The sequence below is a fragment of the Podarcis vaucheri genome (genome assembly GCF_965113315.1).
Source record: "Podarcis vaucheri genome assembly, chromosome: 2".
NCBI classification, from domain to species: domain Eukaryota; kingdom Metazoa; phylum Chordata; class Lepidosauria; order Squamata; family Lacertidae; genus Podarcis; species Podarcis vaucheri.
This window is the reverse complement of record NC_138760.1, coordinates 111,079,851-111,098,840: the sequence shown is the minus strand read 5'-3', so window position 1 is coordinate 111,098,840 and position 18,990 is coordinate 111,079,851. Positions and strand designations below refer to the sequence as shown.

The 18,990-nt window shown below is 48.1% G+C and overlaps 1 protein-coding gene across 1 annotated transcript in view; it reads left to right on the top strand.

Annotated features, from left to right (window-relative positions):
* LAMB2 (laminin subunit beta 2) overlaps nt 1–18,990 on the top strand; it is a 60,624-nt gene that overhangs the window by 4,486 nt on the left and 37,148 nt on the right. The window contains exons 2-8 of the mRNA XM_082209179.1: nt 4,291–4,460; nt 5,641–5,776; nt 9,479–9,552; nt 11,253–11,441; nt 12,207–12,270; nt 15,624–15,826; nt 17,093–17,213. Coding sequence (XP_082065305.1) covers nt 4,291–4,460; nt 5,641–5,776; nt 9,479–9,552; nt 11,253–11,441; nt 12,207–12,270; nt 15,624–15,826; nt 17,093–17,213 — 957 coding nt within the window. The remainder of the gene's footprint in view (nt 1–4,290; nt 4,461–5,640; nt 5,777–9,478; nt 9,553–11,252; nt 11,442–12,206; nt 12,271–15,623; nt 15,827–17,092; nt 17,214–18,990) is intronic.

The following is an 18,990-nucleotide window of genomic DNA, read 5'->3' as shown; positions in this document are numbered from 1 at the left end:
GGTCCGCATATCTGCAGCATCGCCAATTATCTCGACAGAAGTGGTACTTCTAGCACAGTCCCTGGAGGTTTGGATCACACTGACCTTCCCCTCCCCTCATATGATTAAAAGCACTTTGGTAACTCTGAAGAACTGGCATTCGTCTGTCTCCCAAATGCCATAGATATCCACCTATCCTTTTATTCAGGGCTAAACAAAGGGCTCGGCCACACTTCCATAGCTGCCAGGTTTTCTAGGCTTTCCAGGTCTGTGTTTGAGTGGTTTCTAATTTTTGCCCTGCGAAAGCCTGCATTTTACTTGCTGTATCGGAGCAAACAGCAACTTGGTTTTCTGCGGATATTGTCATTTGCTCCGATTCAACAGTAAAATGTGGATTTTCCTGGGGAAAGTGCCAGGACAAAAAAACAAAGCTGTGCTCAGACGCAGACGTAGAAATCCCAGACCTGTGCCTAGAGAGCATGGAGCAAATGTTAAGTGTGGGTGAGCCCTAGGTGTGACACGAGAGCTCTGCAAATAGGAATAGCTTTCAAAAGATTTAATAGTAGCCATCTGGACTGGGTGGCTTCCATTGGAATAATGGGAGTTGGTAGCGCCCATTTGTCCCACTAGGCAAAATAAAGAGGTACAGTGGTATCTCGGGTTACATACGCTTCAGGTTACAGACTCCACTTTGCTTCAGGATGAGAACAGAAATTGTGCTCCAGCGGCGCGGCAGCAGCAGGAGGCCCCATTAGCTAAAGTGGTGCTTCAAGTTAAGAACAGTTTCAGGTTAAGTATGGACCTCCGGAACGAATTAAGTACTTAACCTGAGGTACCACTGTACTGGTATGCTTATATGATTTTCACATCAAGAGGGGGCAGCAATGCGAAAAAGCCGCTATACAGTGGTACCTTGGTTCTCAAACTTAATCCGTTCCGGAAGTCCATTCCAAAACCAAAGTGTTCCAAAACCAAGGCATGCTTTCCCATAGAAAGTAATGCAAAATGGATTGATCCGTTCCAGGCTTTTAAAAACAACCCCTAAAACAGCAATTTAGCATGAATTTTACTATCTAACGAGACCATTGATCCATAAAATGATAGCAATAACCAATGTACTGCAGTCACACAATCAATCCATCAGTAGCTGAACTGGGTTCCACACAGTCACAAAAACAAAACAAAAAGAGCCGCAAAAACAAAAAACACAAAATAAATAGCAAAAACAGACAGACCTCAGCGTAACACTCAAAACGGAAGCGTGGCACTCAAAACGGAGCACTTTCATCTTCCAAAAAAAGTTCGCAAACCGGAACACTTACTTCCATGTTTGCAGTGTTTGAGTACCAAGGCATTTGAGAACCAAGGTACCACTGTAATTCAGGATGCTTACAGACTGCTCTTGTTTTCGGGTGGAATTCAATCACATTTCGGCAATTTCAGGTTGCACTATTATGTTTGACTGGGAGGTGTTCTTGTGAAAAAAACCCAATTTCCCCAAAGGCTCAGATTTTTTGTGATCAGGAAGTGTGGGACGACACTTGCTTGACATTGTCTGACCTCCCCATGAACAAATCAGAACGACTGCTCAATAAGTAGCTGGTGTCTTTCTAATCTCCCTGCAAACAGATCAAGACCATTGCCCAGTAAACAGGTCATCTGGAAGCAACCTTGGAGTGTTGACTCATAAACCGAAGAACAAAAATAATATTTTGGTGCCAAAGAAACCCAGATTCTCTGTTCAAAACAAATGATGCTGAGAAGCAACAGTATAACAGAGCTGGTTAAATCTGAACGAATGCTCGAGCTTTGTAGCGGGCTAAGGAGTGCAAGTTGTCCCTTTCCCCTCTCTGAATGGAAAGGTTTGTTTTGGGGTGGGAAAGTAAATAGTGACGGTCGGGGTAAGTGGCGGTGCCTGTGAAGGGGTGTGCATGAAGGGGCTTGACTGGAGGCCAAGTGAAATGAGCGAGAGCCCTGGAATGCGCAAGAGTTCGGTGTATTTGCCAATCACTGCCTTTATATTGTCAAGAAAAAGAAAATAAGATGGTCAAAGCAGCAGATCAAATGGGAACACCCATAAACTGCTCTTAACAGGAAAACCTTTATTGTCAAAAAAATCACCTCAAATGGAGTAAATCGGATATAGTTTTGCATAAACTGTATCCTCATGAATCTGGAGGGTGGGGGGAAAATCCAGTTCTTAATCAGAGTGCCTTGATGACATCATTTCAATAAATTTGGGCATTATCCAGCCAAATTAAGCTCTTGGGAGCACTCCTGATTTAAGTGGCGGTGCTGTGGGCTTATTTCTGAGTAGATATGCATAAGGTAAAGGTAAAGGGACCCCCTGACCATTAGGTCCAGTCGTGGCCGACTCTGGGGTTGCGGTGCTCATCTCGCTTTATTGGCTGAGGGAGCCGGCGTACAGCTTCTGGGTCATGTGACCAGCATGACTAAGCCGCTTCTGGCAAACCAGAGCAGCGCACGGAAACGCCGTTTACATTCCCGCTGGAGTGGTACCTATTTATCTACTTGTACTTTGACGTGCTTTTGAACTGCTAGGTTGGCAGGAGCAGGGACCGAGCAATGGGAGCTCACCCCGTCGTGGGGATTCGAACCGCCAACCTTCTGATCAGCAAGTCCTAGGCTCTGTGGTGTAACCCACGCGCCACCCGTGTCCCTAGATATACATAAGACTGGGCTGTAAATCTCTCTCCCTGAAATTAGTGGGACTTTTAAAGTGCTCACCAGTGAGTAGACTGTGTCTTTTGATTCCAATTTGTCTGCTTGCTTTCAAAGGTACCTCATGATAGCTAAAACCTTGGTTTTTAAAATGGACGAAAGCTGAGATTGTCTATAATCTACATTTTATGTCCTCTCCTTATTGGCGCCATCTTTCTCTCTGTTATGTCCTCAGATGCTGAAGTTATATCTTTCTAATGTTTGGAAGTCCTATCATAATCCTCTGGACTGTGGAGTTCCATTGTCTTGCCTTTTTATGGATGCCAAATCTTCCGCCACCCAACCGCTGACAGCAGTCTAGCTACTGGGTCTGATTTGCACTTGAACTCCAGTTAATACATAAGTACCATCCCTCTACATGCCAAGCTGAAGGAACTCTTCCAGAGAACTTTTTTAAATTCAGTATTCATCCAGATTTGCTTGTGCAAACTTTACACTATGGTTGGACTATACCTGACCTTTATTGAGCATTCATTTTGATTTGTTTACAAGGTGGTTATATCACAAGGGACATTCGTCCAGAGGTCACCAACGTGGTGCTCTACAGATGTTGCCGGACTCCAACTCCCATCAGCCCCAGCTATCATGATCAGTGGTCAGGGATCATGGGAGTTGTAGTCTAACAACACCTGTATGTCACCCTGTTGGCTACCCCAGGTTTACGGGCTGTTTGCATGTCTTTCATTTAATCCGTTAGTTACCCCACAATTACTGAGACAGCTCCTCTCCACTTTCCAAACCGCAAAAAGTCAGGTTTGTTTATTTCTTTAAAGGGCATAGCTGTCAACTTTTCCCTTTTCTTGTGAGGAATCCTATTCGGAATAAGGGAATTTCCCTTTAAAAAAGGGAAAACGTTGACAGCTATGTTAAAGGGGTGGATTTGTTGTACAGTGGTACTTCGGGTTAAGAACTTCATTCGTTCTGGAGGTCCGTTCTTAACCTGAAACTGTTCTTAACCTGAGGTACCACTTTGGCTAATGGGGCCTCCTGCTGCTGCCGCGCCGCTACCATGTGATTTCTGTTCTCATCCTGAAGCAAAGTTCTTAACCCGAGGTACTATTTCTGGGTTAGCGGAGTCTGTAACCTGAAGCGTCTGAAACCTGAGGTACCGCTGTACTAGGATGTTGGAGTTCTTTTACCTATTTAAAGTTTTGGTATGCGCTGGGATCCCCCCCCTGGCAGTCTGGAATCCGTCAAAAACTCCTCATATCTATTACATTTAACCATTTAAAAGCATACAGTGGTACCTCGGGTTACATATGCTTCAGGTTACATACGCTTCAGGTTACAGACTCCGCTAACCCAGAAATAGTACCTCAGGTTAAGAACTTTGCTTCAGGATGAGAACAGAAATCGTGCTCCGGCGGCACGGCAACAGCAGGAGGCCCCATTAGCTAAACTGGTGCTTCAGGTTAAGAACAGACCTACGAAACAAATTAAGTACTTAACGCGAGGTACCACTGTAATTGCATCCATCACCCGTAAGATGAGCTGAACCTCATGGACCCAGCCACAGTGTCCCTTGTTCTGTACTCTCTGCTCCTCTCTCTGACTTCCCTGTCTCCACAGTGCTGGGGGGAGCTCTCTGCCAGGAGCCTGAGCCCCCCCATGGCTGTTCCCAAGGCAGCTGCTACCCAAACACAGGAGATCTGCTGGTAGGACGGGCCGACCGCCTCTTTGCCACCTCCACCTGCGGCCTGCGGCGTCCCCAGCCCTACTGCATTGTCAGCCATTTGCAGGTGAGTGTTGCCGAGCGAAGGTCGGCGTGCAAATTATTTCTTTAAAGGACCTCTATTCTAAGCCTGAGAGACTCGATAAGGGAAAAGCAAACACTAGAAAACTGAGCACCGACCAAACTGGCAACTGATGCTTACTTCAGCACTGCTAACAGGACAGCATCCTCTGCTCTACCTGGAAGTGGCAGGTGAAATAAAAAAATAAAAAATAAAAAATTGCCCAGTAGCACCTTAGAGACAAACTAAGTTTATTCTGGGTATAAGATTTCGTGTGCATGCTTAGGAAGCACAAACCAGGTCTGCTTCTTGCTACTCTTGGGAAAACTGCAGACAGGAAGACCCCAATTCAGCCTTGAGCTGGCCACACCTTCTCTCAGCCTAACTCCTTGCAGGAGGCAGGAATAAGGGAGAAACATACATGGCACTCTTGAGTTCCTCACAGAAAAGCCTGGGTGTGTGTTTATTATTATTATTATTATTATTATTATTATTATTATTATTATTATTATTATTATTATTACCCCGCCCTCCCCGGTTCAAAAACCAGGCTCAGGGAGGCTAACAACAAATTTAAAACACTTAATTATAAAAGCAGCATAAAATACGGTATAAAAACATGAATAACAATAAAATTCAAAGATCAGTTAGATAATCCCCAGGGCTAGCTGGCTGAATTGTAAAATAAATAACTAGAAACAAATAACAAAGAGGGCAGGGCCCAAGCCAATGGACTTAAATGACAATAAAGGGAGTTTTAACTGCACATTAGGAAGAACTTGTTGACAGCGTGAGCTGTTTGAGAGTGGAACAAGGCTCACTTGGGAACTGCTGGACTCTCCTTTAAGAGGTTCTTTAGCAGAGTGTAGACGGCTCTTGAATCAGGTATGCTAAAACAGCAGATCTGGTGGTTCAACTAGATGACTTTGGAGGTCTCTTCCTGCTCTTAGATTCTATGGAAGTTTGCGTGCGCACACAAACACACAGGTCATTGGCACCCTGTATCACTAGCTTCTGAGATTTCACCTGGCTCTGCTCAAGGAGAGAGAGAGAGAGAGAGAGAGAGAGAGAGAGATGAAAGTTTAGTTTCTTTGGATGCTGTTTTCTGTACCAAACCCCTCCTTCGCCTGAGGAGTGTGCTCATGTGGCGCATGCGTAGCTCAGCATATGGGTGTCTCTCTTGCAGGACGAGAAAAAGTGCTTCGTGTGCGACTCACGCCGGCCCTATCAGGCCTTGTCCAATCCTAACAGCCACCGCATTGAGAACGTGATCACTGCCTTTGCTCTCAACCGCAGGAAGGCCTGGTGGCAGTCGGAGAATGGTAAGGAGCGGGGGTTTCATCACATGATTCGATTTTTGTGCAGCGCATGTTTACTTGCATACGTGTATATATTTTTTGCTTACTTGTATAGCAGGTTCTTTCAGCTACTTTTAAAAACCTTTTTGACTTGAGCCACGAGGGCTAAAAACTTGGGCTTGGGTCCAAAGGTTCTCTTCCTCCACCAGAAAGCATCTTCCTCTGTCGGAAGAAGGACACCTCTGAGTCCCACAATTTTTCGGAAATGAGACATTTGATTCTTGACTTCACGCGCTGGACTCCACCATGTTAGAAACAGAAGTCCACAGTTTTGGCTGTGAGGATGTTTCCTCTTCCTCTTTCTACATTTGCCCGAGGGCCTTCTGGTGGTTCCCTCACTGCGAGAAGCAAAGCTACAGGGAAGCAGACAGAGGGCCTTCTCAGTAGTGGCACCCGCCCTGTGGAACGCTCTCCCACCAGATGTCAAAGAGATAAACAACCACCTGGCATTTAGAAGACATCTGAAGGCAGCCCTGTTCAGGGAAGTTTTGAATGTGTGACATTTTAATGTATCTTTAATCTTTGTTGGAAGCCGCCCAGAGTGGCTGGGGAAACCCAGCCAGATGGGCGGGGTACAAATAATAAATTATTATTATTATTATTATTATTATTATTATTATTATTATTATTATTACCGTTTCTCATCAAGTCTGCACACCCCACCCTATATGGTACATGCCAGGGACATTAAATACCACGTTACATCAGGCAATCCTTCTTTGAAGGGAAGTTTGTGCATTTGTGTGTGTGTGTGTGTCCTTTCCTGCTCTCGGGGTTGTGTGTTGCCCTGTGACAAGCCTTGTCGCCTCACAGCTGGGTGAACTCGCTGTGCCCCGGTTACGTGAGCCTGCAGAGAGTCCTCTTTGTCTGGGACATGGCACGGCTGAGAGAGTGTCCCCAGAGCCCTGTTCCTTTCCTTTCTCTCCTACGCAGAGGAAATGCTGAATCATACCCAACAGAGTCCCTTCTTTTCTGGACCCGGGCCAGGCGGGGGCGGGAGACAACAGAGGAAGGGCCTGCTACTTGCAGGAACACAGTGCTGCCGCCAGTTGTGGGAGCCTTGGCTCTATCTAGCAGCCCATCCATTTCCGTCCTGGGTCATCAGCATGGCACTTACACTGCTAGGGACCCCCTCCCTAAAATCCGGTACCACCTGCACAAGAATTTTCTGCATTAATCTAGAACAGTCTTCAGCAACCTGTTGCTCTCCAGACATTGTTTCGACTGCAACCACCAACAGCCCCAAACCAGCGATATATACTTTTTGGTGTGAAGTTGTCATCCATATTTTGCATTGGCAAAATCCTTGATATTTGCAGATATTAAGTATAGGCACTCATCCACTCTTCCACTTGCCCCAGGTCTGGAAAGCATGAATCCAAGCAGATTTGCCTTTGTCCCCGCCGCTCTTTAGTGCTAAATCGGAACAAATGGCAGTCCACAAAAAAACCTGATTGCTGTTTGTCCCGATTCAGCGCTAAACTGTGGGTTTCCCCAGGGGGAAATCGGCAGGCTGAATGGAGGTTTGGGTGAGCCACACATCTCTTAGTGTAAGTCTCTGAGCTTGCAGTGGGCTTGCAAATGCTGTTGCCCTGCTGTGAATCTTCACGCTGCAGAAATATTATTTAAAGGTGCATTAACTGTATCACTGTTAGTACAAGGATTCACAGCAGGACAACAGAAGGGGATTTTGAGATCCCTTTGCGAGCAATCAATTTGTGCCTGGAAGGATAAATAACCACCATCTATTATGGGGCAGTCTGAGGACCTCACTGCCCTGGTTACATTTGAACACACTTTTACATAGACATCAATTTCTTGTGGAAACCTATTTGGAGGGCTTATATCAATGTTTATGTTTAGCTTAAGATGGGTCTATTGATGGTTGTTTCACCCTCGGTGTGAGCTCATGGTAGTACTGTTATTATTAATAATAACAGTAACAGCCATATATTACTTTTTCTTTGTTTTATGTATCGTAACTATTTCCCCCCTTTGTTAGATTTGCAAATAAAATAATTAATCAATCAGTCTTGAGTAGGGTGCAGTAGAGTGGGCCTGGGAGAGGGGGTGTGGTCTGGGGAGAGGCCTGGAAGGCCACATTTTGGCCCTGGGCCTGAGGTTCCCGACCCCTGCTCTGTATCATTGTGGGCAATTAAAACAGAGGTTCCCAAAGCTGAGTCCTATTGGACTGGCGAGGCCTGAAGCTGCTACATACAGTGGTACCTCGGGTTACATACGCTTCAGGTTACATACACTTCCGTTTACAGACTCCGCTAACCCAGAAATAGTACCTCGGGTGAAGAACTTTGCTTCAGGATAAGAACAGAAATCATGCTCCGGAGGGGCAGCGGCAGTAGGAGGCCCCATAGCTAAAGTGGTGCTTCAGGTTAAGAACAGTTTCAGGTTAAGAACGGACCTCCAGAACGAATTAAGTACTTAACCTGAGGTACCACTGTACTTACACTAGGCCTAACAGGGTGTTGGCTGGACTTGTTGGGTTTCCCTCGTTTTCCTACATGAGCCAAGCTTGCTCCCTGGAAATGCACCCAATATATTCTGCGTAGCGAGATCAGCAGCGGTGAGTTAACGGATCCTCCCGCTGAGAAACAAGCCCCTGAGAAGCTTCTGAGAAACTCCTGAGCACGGTTTGAAAACTGCTTCCTTGTAGAATGGAGTTTTGCTGAGGACTCTTAACACGACTCTTCTCCCTATGTGTCTGTCTCTCCATTTTGTTTTATTTTTACAATTTTTATTATTTTTTCCAATTATTTTTAACAATATCACATGTAATTAACTAAAAAAAGAGAGAAAAGGACAAATACAAGATTCCCTTGTACCGTTAGACCTCCCTCCACTTTCCCATGGTTTCCATATTTAACATTTCTTGCTGCATATTTTATCTCATTTTACATGATAAAGCTATTTTTAGCCATGTCACCCCTTGCTTTTCCCTGTAAGACCAGTCGCAGTCATCAACAGGTTTACCACACCTATCAGCCAATCACCCATTCCCACCACCCTTCTGAGTAATACCCCTCCCCACTCTCTCACTATATATTAGGGTCTGGTGACTTCTGTTCCAGTGTATCTGAAGAAGTGTGCATGCACACGAAAGCTCATACCAAGAACAAACTTAGTTGGTCTCTAAGGTGCTACTGGAAGGATTTTTTTTATCTTGCATATTTTATATCCTCCATTCCACTTAACGTCCATATCCTAAGTCTCTGTTATCTTAAAAAGGTAAAGGTAAAGGGACCCCTGACCCTTAGGTCCAGTTGCGGACGACTCTGGGGTTGCGGCGCTCATCTCGCTTTATTGGCCGAGGGAGACCGGTGTACAGCTTCCGGGTCATGTGGCCTGCATGACTAACTGTTTCTGGCGAACCAGAGCAGCGCACGGAAATGCTGTTTACCTTTCCGCTGGAGTGGTACCTATTTATCTACTTGCACTTTGATGTGCTTTCGAACTGCTAGGTTGGCAGGAGCAGGGACTGAGCAACGGGAGCTCACCCCGTCGTGGGGATTCGAACCGCCGAACTTCTGATTGGCAAGTCCTAGGCTCTGTGGTTTAACCCACAGCGCCACCCGCGTCCCTATCTCTTTTATCTTACAAGTGTCATTTAAGTCCTCAGCTGTTTACAGGGGTCTGTGTCTGTCTCTTCAGGTGTGGAGCAGGTGAGCATCCGCCTGGACTTGGAGGCCGAATTCCACTTCACTCACCTCATCATGACTTTCAAGGTACATCCCAGTTGGGAACAGGTGGGCTTCTTCTCCAGTGGAGGGATCCACGCTTCCTCAAGGACATCAGAAGAACCTTGTTGGGTCGAACCAAAGGACCATCAAGTCCAGCATTGCGTTCTCGCAGAGATGCCAATGAGAAGCCCGCTAGCGGGACATGAGAGCAGTAACGCTCTCTTGCCCATGATCCTCAGCAACCGTAATAGTGCCTCTAATAATGCAGCCATCGTAACGGATCGGCATCCTGAACATTAGCCGCCATCCCCCACGAAGCATGAGATCCTTGGGATGCACGAGTGACTGTCTGTTTGCGTGTCAAGACCCCGCAGCCACCCCCTCATTGGGAAATAACACACACAAGGACACGGATATTGGGTTTATGTTATTGGGCGAATTTGGCCACAGCTTTATTGAATTACAGAATGTGAGCAGTGTTGGCTTAGGCATTGATTGGACCTGACTATATCTGATTCCTGCCTGATGCGCAGGAAGTCCGGTAAGGGTAAACCACCGGATGGAGGAGCCCTGTTGATGCACACCAACTCAAGCTCCGCCTGGTGTTCCCATTGGGGTCGTGTAATGACCCTAGCCCCCGACCCGGGCTTCGGACAAGATCAACACCCCTGGATTCCTTTAACAGAATACCCTTAAGCTTGGAGGGGCAGCTGATGGTCACACCTCCCCTCCGCCCAATAACATAAACCTAATGCCAGAGATGACATTAGTCATGTGGTTTGTCCTTGCACGGGCAATTAAAAAGAACGTATGCACATAGGCAACGTCAGGGTGTGTCTTGCTGGGTCCATTTGCAGCTGTGGTGTGGGAAGAAGGATCTTTAACCTTTCCCCCTTGCCACAGTCCCAGTTGGAATTCTAGCCCCCACCAGCGCCACATGCCTGCTGTTTGCAATGGAAAGAGAAGCTGCGGAGGAATGGGGGCGGATTTTTATGTTCGATTATTTCCCAATGCCCCCAAACGGGGAGAAAATCAGAGGACATTGTTGTGAAACCCACCCACCCCCCGAAAGGAATGAGCTGTGTTTAAATTAAATGAGGGGATGATTAAACCGGCATTTCCAAGAATATGCTTGTAAACGCTTTGCTGCGCAACAAGTGATTTGCAGCTGCGACTTCGTTTTGTGCGTGATTATTGCTCTCGTTTGTCCTCGCTTCCAAGAGACAGGGCGGTAGCCGACCACTGTGTCCTGTTGGCGTGAGGATGAATGCTTGTGCAATGGGGTCCCCGCTCCTGCCTGCGCCCTCCCCAAATCTGCACCAGGTGGTTGGGGACCCTTCCCTATGCTATTGGAATCCACCCAATCCCATGGATGGATTCCTTGGAGTTTTTTCAGCAGAGAGGGGATGGCCATCTGTCATTGATGCTTTAGCTGAGATCCCTGCATTGCATTGCAGGGGGTTGGACTAGATGACTCCAGGGTCCCTTACAACGATTCTATGAGCCCCAGCCAGCAAGGCCGTTGGTCAGAGATGATGGGAGATGTAGTCCAACCCATAGCATTTGGAGGGCCACAGAGTTCCCAACCTTGTTCTAGGGCCCATGTGCGCTCGTCCCCTGGCAACTGGTGCATCAAGTGATGACATCCACGTACGAACAGGTTGCATCATCCTATTCCACCCCAAATTACTAGGTGATAGTTCTGGACGCATGCAAGGATTCCCATTTTCCTCTACCCATTGCAGACCTTCCGGCCGGCAGCCATGTTGGTGGAGCGTTCGGCAGATTTTGGCCGCACCTGGCAGGTGTACCGCTACTTTGCCTACGACTGCGCCGCCTCCTTCCCATCTGCGTCCCGGGGACCCTTGCGGCGTGTGGACGATGTTGTCTGTGAGTCACGCTACTCGGACATTGAGCCCTCCACCGAGGGGGAGGTGAGTGAAAAAAGCAGGGCGTCCGGAGCAGTAGGATTACCTGTGGGGGTGTCAGGGATGGGCTCGATGATGAGGAGTGGTGGGAAGTAGCAGTCCGGGAACCCCCAAGTTGAAACACTAGAAGAAGAAGGCTCAGGGCCCAGGAATTGGTGGTGGGACACTGAGGAGAGGTAAGGGGGAGAGAGGAATGGTTGGATGCTGAAGAAGCAACAGGCTTTAGTGAGCGATGAGAGCCTGTGACAGGGAGCAGCTCAGACACAGAGGCTGAAGCAGAGGAGGGAGGGAAAGCCTCTGGTGAAGAATTCCAGGAATCTGCGTCTCCTACTGCAACTAGCTCCCCTCTCCTTGACTCCAAGGACACTCAGGGCAATGCGTAGGGCAGAACAGAGATTACAGGTGCTCTGTAGTTTGAGGCTGCTTGGGCAACATCCATCAGAGAAGAAGACCACCAGTCCTGGAAACTGCTCTATAGAGGCAAAACCTGTCGGGATGTGTTGCTGAGCAGTAGGCTGTTTTCTTGAATAAAAAGATAAACTACATTGCCAAACTTTGCGTCTTGTGTGCTGACCTGCACCTGACCCAGCTCTGATGGGAGATGTTGGGGGGTTGGGGTAGAGAGATGGCTTCAGCACCAAACACACCATGTACATTAGGTCTCTGCAGACTGCCTCCTCCTTCTAGAGGCCCAAGCCAAGAGCTGCAGGATTATGCTCTCGTAAGCTGGCTGTTGCCCCTTGACCCTCTGCTCTTTCTTCCTTGCTCCAGGTAATATACAGAGTGCTGGATCCAGCTATCCACATCCGTGACCCCTACAGCCCCAAAATCCAGAGTGAGTCTCTCTCTCTGTGAGAGGTTGTCCTGAGTGAGTCTCTCTGTGGGAGGGAGCCAGAGGAGGGAGGAGCTGGTTTAGGGCAGGGAGAGGCTGGGCGTACTGTGTATTTAGATTTAGATTTAGATAAATTTATTGTCATTGTCCGTATATACACAGTATACACAACAACGAAAATCAAACACCCACCCAAAGACCGGGTTCACATATACATTTGCACGTATCTCCGAACTCTCATCCTATTTGCCCCTCCCCCAAGAGGAGTTGGGACGCGGGTGGCGCTGTGGGTAAAACCTCAGCGCCTAGGACTTGCCGATCGCATGGTCGGCGGTTTGAATCCCCGCGGCGGGGTGAGCTCCCGTCGTTCGGTCCCAGCTCCTGCCCACCTAGCAGTTCGAAAGCACCCTTAGGTGCAAGTAGATAAATAGGTACCTCTTTATAGCGGGAAGGTAAACGGCGTTTCCGTGTGCTGCACTGGTGCTGGCTCGCCAGAGCAGCTTTGTCACGCTGGCCACGTGACCCAGAAGTGTCTTCGGACAGCGCTGGCTCCCGGCCTCTTAAGTGAGATGAGCGCACAACCCTAGAGTCGGACACGACTGGCCCGTACGGACAGGGGTACCTTTACCTTTACTTTAAGAGGAGTTGGATTCCCAGTGGACAAATGAGATTCTGACCTCCGAATGAGAGAAGAATCTTGGAACATTTCTGCTGCACCAAATATTTCCATCTTAATATAACTATAAATAAATGCACGCTCTCTCTCTCTCTATATATATATATATATTACGTAGGCAGAACCCAGGCCAAAATTGCAGCAGTGATGTGTCACAACATTGCTTGTGCAAACCAAGCAAGAAACTTGCACACCCATGTTTATTAGGCCATGCGATCGACTGTCGTAAAAGCGGCCCTACTATGGGCTATTTGGCCCATTGCAGGAGCTGCATCCTTCCTCCTCTGCCAAAAGCATACCTTCTGGTTTGGAGGTCTTCCTACCACCTGAGATGTGGTGGGTGTAGGGCAGGTGCCACAGAGAAGGCCTTTTCGGTTGTGGCACCCGGGATTTGGAACTACTTCCTGGGCGAAGTATGCGTGGCCCCATCATTGTTTACAGACAGGCGACGGAAACGCTTTTGTCGAGATGGATATTTTCTCATTTCAGTGAGAACTTTTCTGCCTTTTTATGGAGTTGTGGCGCCGTTCTGGCGTTCTGCTCTTCTTTTGTACTGTGCAAAAGGTTGCGAGCCACCTTACACATCTTAGCAGACGGGTGAGGTAGAAATGAATGGAGGAGTCTAGTGGGCTCGTTTGGGAAACGGCAGCTCATTAGTGACTTGTGGTTTTAAATACGAGCGATCACACAATAAGGAATTCTTCCTAATTACATTTATATGTCTCAGGGTTCCCAGTGTGGTTCCCAGGCCATATAGAAACATTGGAAGCTGCCTTATACTGATCCAGATGGCTGGTCCATCTAGTTCAGTGTTGTCTATGTATTCAGTGGCCTGTGTTTGCCTGAGCTTGAGTCTGGACTAAGGATTCTGAGCTCCTGTGTTCTGATTCGATACATGATTTCCAGTCACAGAACATTTCAGGATTTGGGCTTCTGCCATTGGCCCTTAAACTCTGAGTCATGATTCGCAGCTTAGAAGTTTAGACAGCCAATCACATTGGGAGTGGGAGTGGCCCAGGCCTTCAGAAATGTATATAAGCAGTTGCTTTGTCCCTGTTGTTCACTTCTGTAGTTCAATAAAGGTTTTTGCTGTTATCACTGCGCCTTGCCTTGTGGGAACCCACCTACACTTCAGTCTACACTGACTAGCAGTGGCTCTTCAGGGTTTCATGCAGGAATCTTTCCCAACCCTACCTGGAGATGATGAGGATTGAACCTGGGTATGGCCCAGTGTGGTGTAGTGGTTAAGAGCAGTGGACTTGTAATCTGGTGAACCGGGTTCGCTTCCCCGCTCCTCCACATGCAGCTGCTGGGTGACCTTGGGCTAGTCACACTTCTCTGAAGTCTCTCAGCCCCACTCACCTCACAGAGTGTTTCTTGTGGGGGAGGAAGGGAAAGGAGAATGTTAGCCGCTTTAGACTCCTTCGGGTAGTGATAAAGCAGGATATTAAATCCAAACTCCTTCCCGTGTAGTGATAAGGCCCAGAACTGCTTAAGTTTAGCAAGGCTGTGACTCCTGGACCTTCTGAACATACATTGGGAATTAAGGAGAATGTTCCTCCTGAAAAGGTATTTTGTTCTTTTCACCAGATCCAAATGGCTGAGTAAAGCTTTTCTCATCACAAACAATGGATCCTCGTCTTTGAGACTTTTCTTTTGGCCTGGGGCACATTAGGAGAGATAACAAACAATTATGAATGTGGCAAGACATTGATTTCACAGAAGAAAAACCGGCAAAGCTCAGAATGTTGCCTCCCCCCCCCCAAAAAAAACGTGCAAAACACCTACATCCCTCCCACACAATTGAAACGAAAGGCAACGGCAGGCTGACAACTCCTGAACCGAATCAGCAAATGCAGAAGAAGGAAAAACACTGACTTAAATATATATACAGTGGTACCTCGGGTTAAGTACTTAATTCGTTCTGGAGGTCCGTTCTTAACCTGAAACTGTTCTTAACCTGAAGCACCACTTTAGCTAATGGGGCCTCCTGCTGCTGCCGCGCTGCCGGAGCATGATTTCTGTTCTCATCCTGAAGCAAAGTTCTTAACCTGAAGCACTATTTCTGGGTTAGCAAAGTGTGTAACCTGAAGCGTATGTAACCTGAAGCGTATGTAACCCGAGGTACCACTGTATACTAAAATTTAGGAGTGGAAGAGGGCGTCGGTGGACACTAAAGGGGTGTTTGAGGGTGTCACAGAGATGCCACAATGGGGACCACAAATCTAGACAAACATACCCAACAAACATACCCTCTTTCCCTAAGAGAAACATATACACAAATAGCTAGCTAGCAAACAGTTCCCTGGGATCCTAGTGTGGACAGCAGCTGGCCCTGCCTTTTACTTCTATTTGGGGGCTGGTTAAATTTGGCCCTAGACAGATTTCTGCTTTGGCTGCTGCTAGATTTAGCTGTGGCCTCTCTGTCTGTTGCTCTTTCTCTTTTTATCTTTCTCTCTGTGTGCGGCTGGGAATCTGTTCCCTCTCCCCTCGTCATGGTGCGCATACTTCTGACTGGTTCTGGCCGATAGCTTGCGGGGGGTTGACAACTCGGATATTCATAGCCCACCAAGTAGCCCAACTTTCGAACCCACAGCCCCAGCCGGGAAAGCTGTTTCCCAGTGGGGATGCTTCTCTCTGTGTCTGCCTTCTCACTCATTCCAACCTCTCTGCCCGCCAGATCTCCTGAAGGTCACCAACTTGCGGGTGAACTTGACCAAACTCCACACGCTGGGAGACGACCTGCTGGATTCGCGGCGGGAGATCAAGGAGAAGTACTACTATGCCGTGTACGAGATGGTGCTACGTGGGAACTGCTTCTGCTACGGACACGCCTCGGAGTGCGCCCCCCTCGCCCGTAGCCCTGCTGACGTGGAGGGCATGGTAAGGCGCTAGGAACGCTCATAGGCACACACCACACTTGATTAGGCGTGCCGACTCCCCCCACAACTTATTTGTTTGGTTTATTTAGTTTATATATCGCCCTCCATCAAAAAATCTCAGGGCAGTTCAGAAGATAAAAATACCAAGATACAGTGGTACCTCGGGTTAAGAATTTAATTTGTTCCGGAGGTCCGTTCTTAACCTGAAACTGTTCTTAACCTGAGGTACCACTTTAGCTAATGGGGCCTCCCGCTGCCACCACGCGATTTCTGTTCTCGTCCTGAAGCAAAGTTCTTAACCTGAGGTCCTATTTCTGGGTTAGCGGAGTCTGTAACCTGAAGCGTATGTAACCTGAGGTACCACTGTAAAAGCACAAATAAATAATTGAAACAGAATTAAACAAAACAATAACCCCCTTCCCACAAATGCATTTAAAAGGCTGTAGGATATTAATCAGCCAAAGGCCTGGTTGAAGAGGAATGTTTTCGCCTAAAGATATGTAACGAAGGCACCAAGCGAGTCTCCCTGGGGAGAACATTCCAGAAGCAAGGGGGCCACCACAGAAAAGGCCCACTCATCTTATCAATTTTCAAAGACTGCGAATAGATGGTGCCAGGCTTACCTCAGTGGCAAGGGAGTTCCGCATTCTTGGGGCCGTCACTGAGTAGGCCCTCTCATGAGCCGCTGCCACCTGAATTTCCGAGAACGGTGAAGCCATCAGGAGGGCCTTCTCCGCTGATCTTAATTCCCAGGCTGGTCTGTAGAGAAGGGTGGTGCCGTGGTCTAAACCACTGAGCCTCTTGGGCTTGCCGATCCAGGATGATGGGAGTTGGAGTCCAACAAGGGTACCAGGTTAAGGAAGCCTGCTTTAGCATTTCTCCTTTTGCTAGCTAAAGGCAGAGATGAGGAACTGTGCAGAGCTCTGAAGTTTTAGCCTCTGACCGCTGGAACATATTCATAATTTTCCCCAGCCATGTGAAAAAGCACATGCATTTTCAAGTTTATCTTAAGGACTAGAATCATAATTCAACTATTTATTGGGGCACCAACTTAGTTCAAAATATGCATAGGCAACGTGGCCTTTGTCCCCTATGTGGGGTGCAAGCCTAACTTCTGTGGATGCATACCTGAGAAGGGCGCGGCATGCCCATGATGATGTAGGGTAGGAAGGTCGTGTGCAGTCTGAACGCAGGAGAGCAGGCAAAGACCCGCCCTCTTCCATTCACCATGGGCGTGGCCTGGGTCTCCCCCTTTCTCCGCCCGTAGGTGCATGGCCGCTGCGTCTGCAAGCACAACACCAACGGGCTGAACTGTGAGCAGTGTGACAACTTCTACCATGAGCTGCCCTGGCGCCCGGCTGAGGGGCGGCGCACCAACGCATGCAAGAGTGAGTATCTGAGCAGGGGGCGTTGAGGGAACAGGGAAGCCAGGAGGAGTGTTGATGCCTCCACAGGCAAAGCTGAAGGGTTACCGTGTGAGAGGGCAGTCGTGGTTGGGAATGAGAGCCACCCTCCCGACAAACCCATGAGGCGGCGTTTTTCTACCGCCAGTCCCAATAGAAGGCGTTGCTTGAAAGACTGTACACCAGCAGTTCTCAACCTGTGGGTCCCCAGATGTTGTTGGACTACAACTCCCATCATCCCTGAGCTCTGGCCTTGCTAGCTAGGGATGATGGGAGTTGTAGTCCAACAACATCTGCGGACCCACAGGTTGAGAAAGGCTGCTGTACACCATCATATACTGGTGGAATTGCCGCTGCTACAGGTGCCACATAATGCCCGTTCCACGTTTGTAAGACCTCAGTTGTTTAGTGCGGCAGGACCTATACTTTGGAACTCCTTGCCTACTGAGGTCATTGCAGGGGGTTGGACTAGATGACCCTTCGGTCCCTTCCAACTGTTAAATTCTTTCTTTTTTAATCATTTTTATTAAGTTTTCCATTTTAACAATCCAATCCAATTACATTAAATATTCCAAATTATACATATGCACATCAAATAATCCAAATTATAAAAATTTTATTGGGACTTTCCATGCTTCAAGTTCGGGGGGCTTTGATCATCACATATCTGTACTGCTTTTCATAGTCCCAACTGTTAAATTCTATGGTCAAGCAGGCACCTTCACTGGACCCTTTTCGGCCCTGCTAGAAACATTATTGTTTAGACAAGCCTACCCAGATGCTTAGAAAGTTGAAGTACCGTATTTTTCGCCCTATGGGACGCACTTTTTCCCCTCCAAAAATGAAGGGGAAATGTGTGTGCGAACTATGGGGCAAATGCAGGCTTTCGCTGAAGCTTGGAGAGCGAGAGGGGTCGGTGCGGGAGGTCCCGCAGGGCTGTCTAGGCTGCGGATAGCAGCCTGCCGCCCAGCGCGAGGGGCGCCCTGAAGCAGAGCACCCCTCGCGCCGGACAGACATCCGCAGCGTGGGGAGCCCTGCAGGAGTTCCCCGCAGGGCTCCCCACGCTGCGGATAGCAGCCTGCCGCCCGGCGGACAGGGCGCCCTGAAGCAGAGCGCCCCGCGCGCTGGGCAGACATCGGCCAGCCCCACAAGCTCGGGGGACAGCAGGGAGGCGGAGCGCCGCCATCCCGCTGTTCCTCAACCTGGTTCGGCTTCCCCGACCTGGTTTGGGGGGGAAATAAAGGAAATTCCCCCCCTTTATTTCCCCCCCAAAAAACTAGGTGCGTCCTGTGGGACAGAGCGTCCTATGGGACGAAAAATACGGTAATTTTAATCTTTTTAATAGTAATAATAATAATATTTATATACCACCTGCCATCCAAAGATCACAGGGCAGTTTACAATATGAAAACACAAAAATACATAACACTGTAACAAACAGGATAATACCGACCCCCAATTTAAAAGGCCATGGGTTGTTTGAATTAGCCAAAGGCCTGGGAGAAAATGAATGTTTTTGCCTGGTGCCTAAAGATCTATGTAACAAAGGTGCCAGGTGAGCCTCCCTGGGGAGAGCATTCCACAGGCAGGGAGCCACCACAGAAAAGACCTGCTCATCTCTTCAGTTTTGAAAGGCTGCAAAGAGATGGTGCTAGGCTTACATCCGTGGCAAAGGAATTCTGCATTCTCGGGGCCATCCCTGAGAAGGCCTTCTCATGAGCCACTGCCCCATGTATTTCCAACAGCGGTGAAGACATCAGGA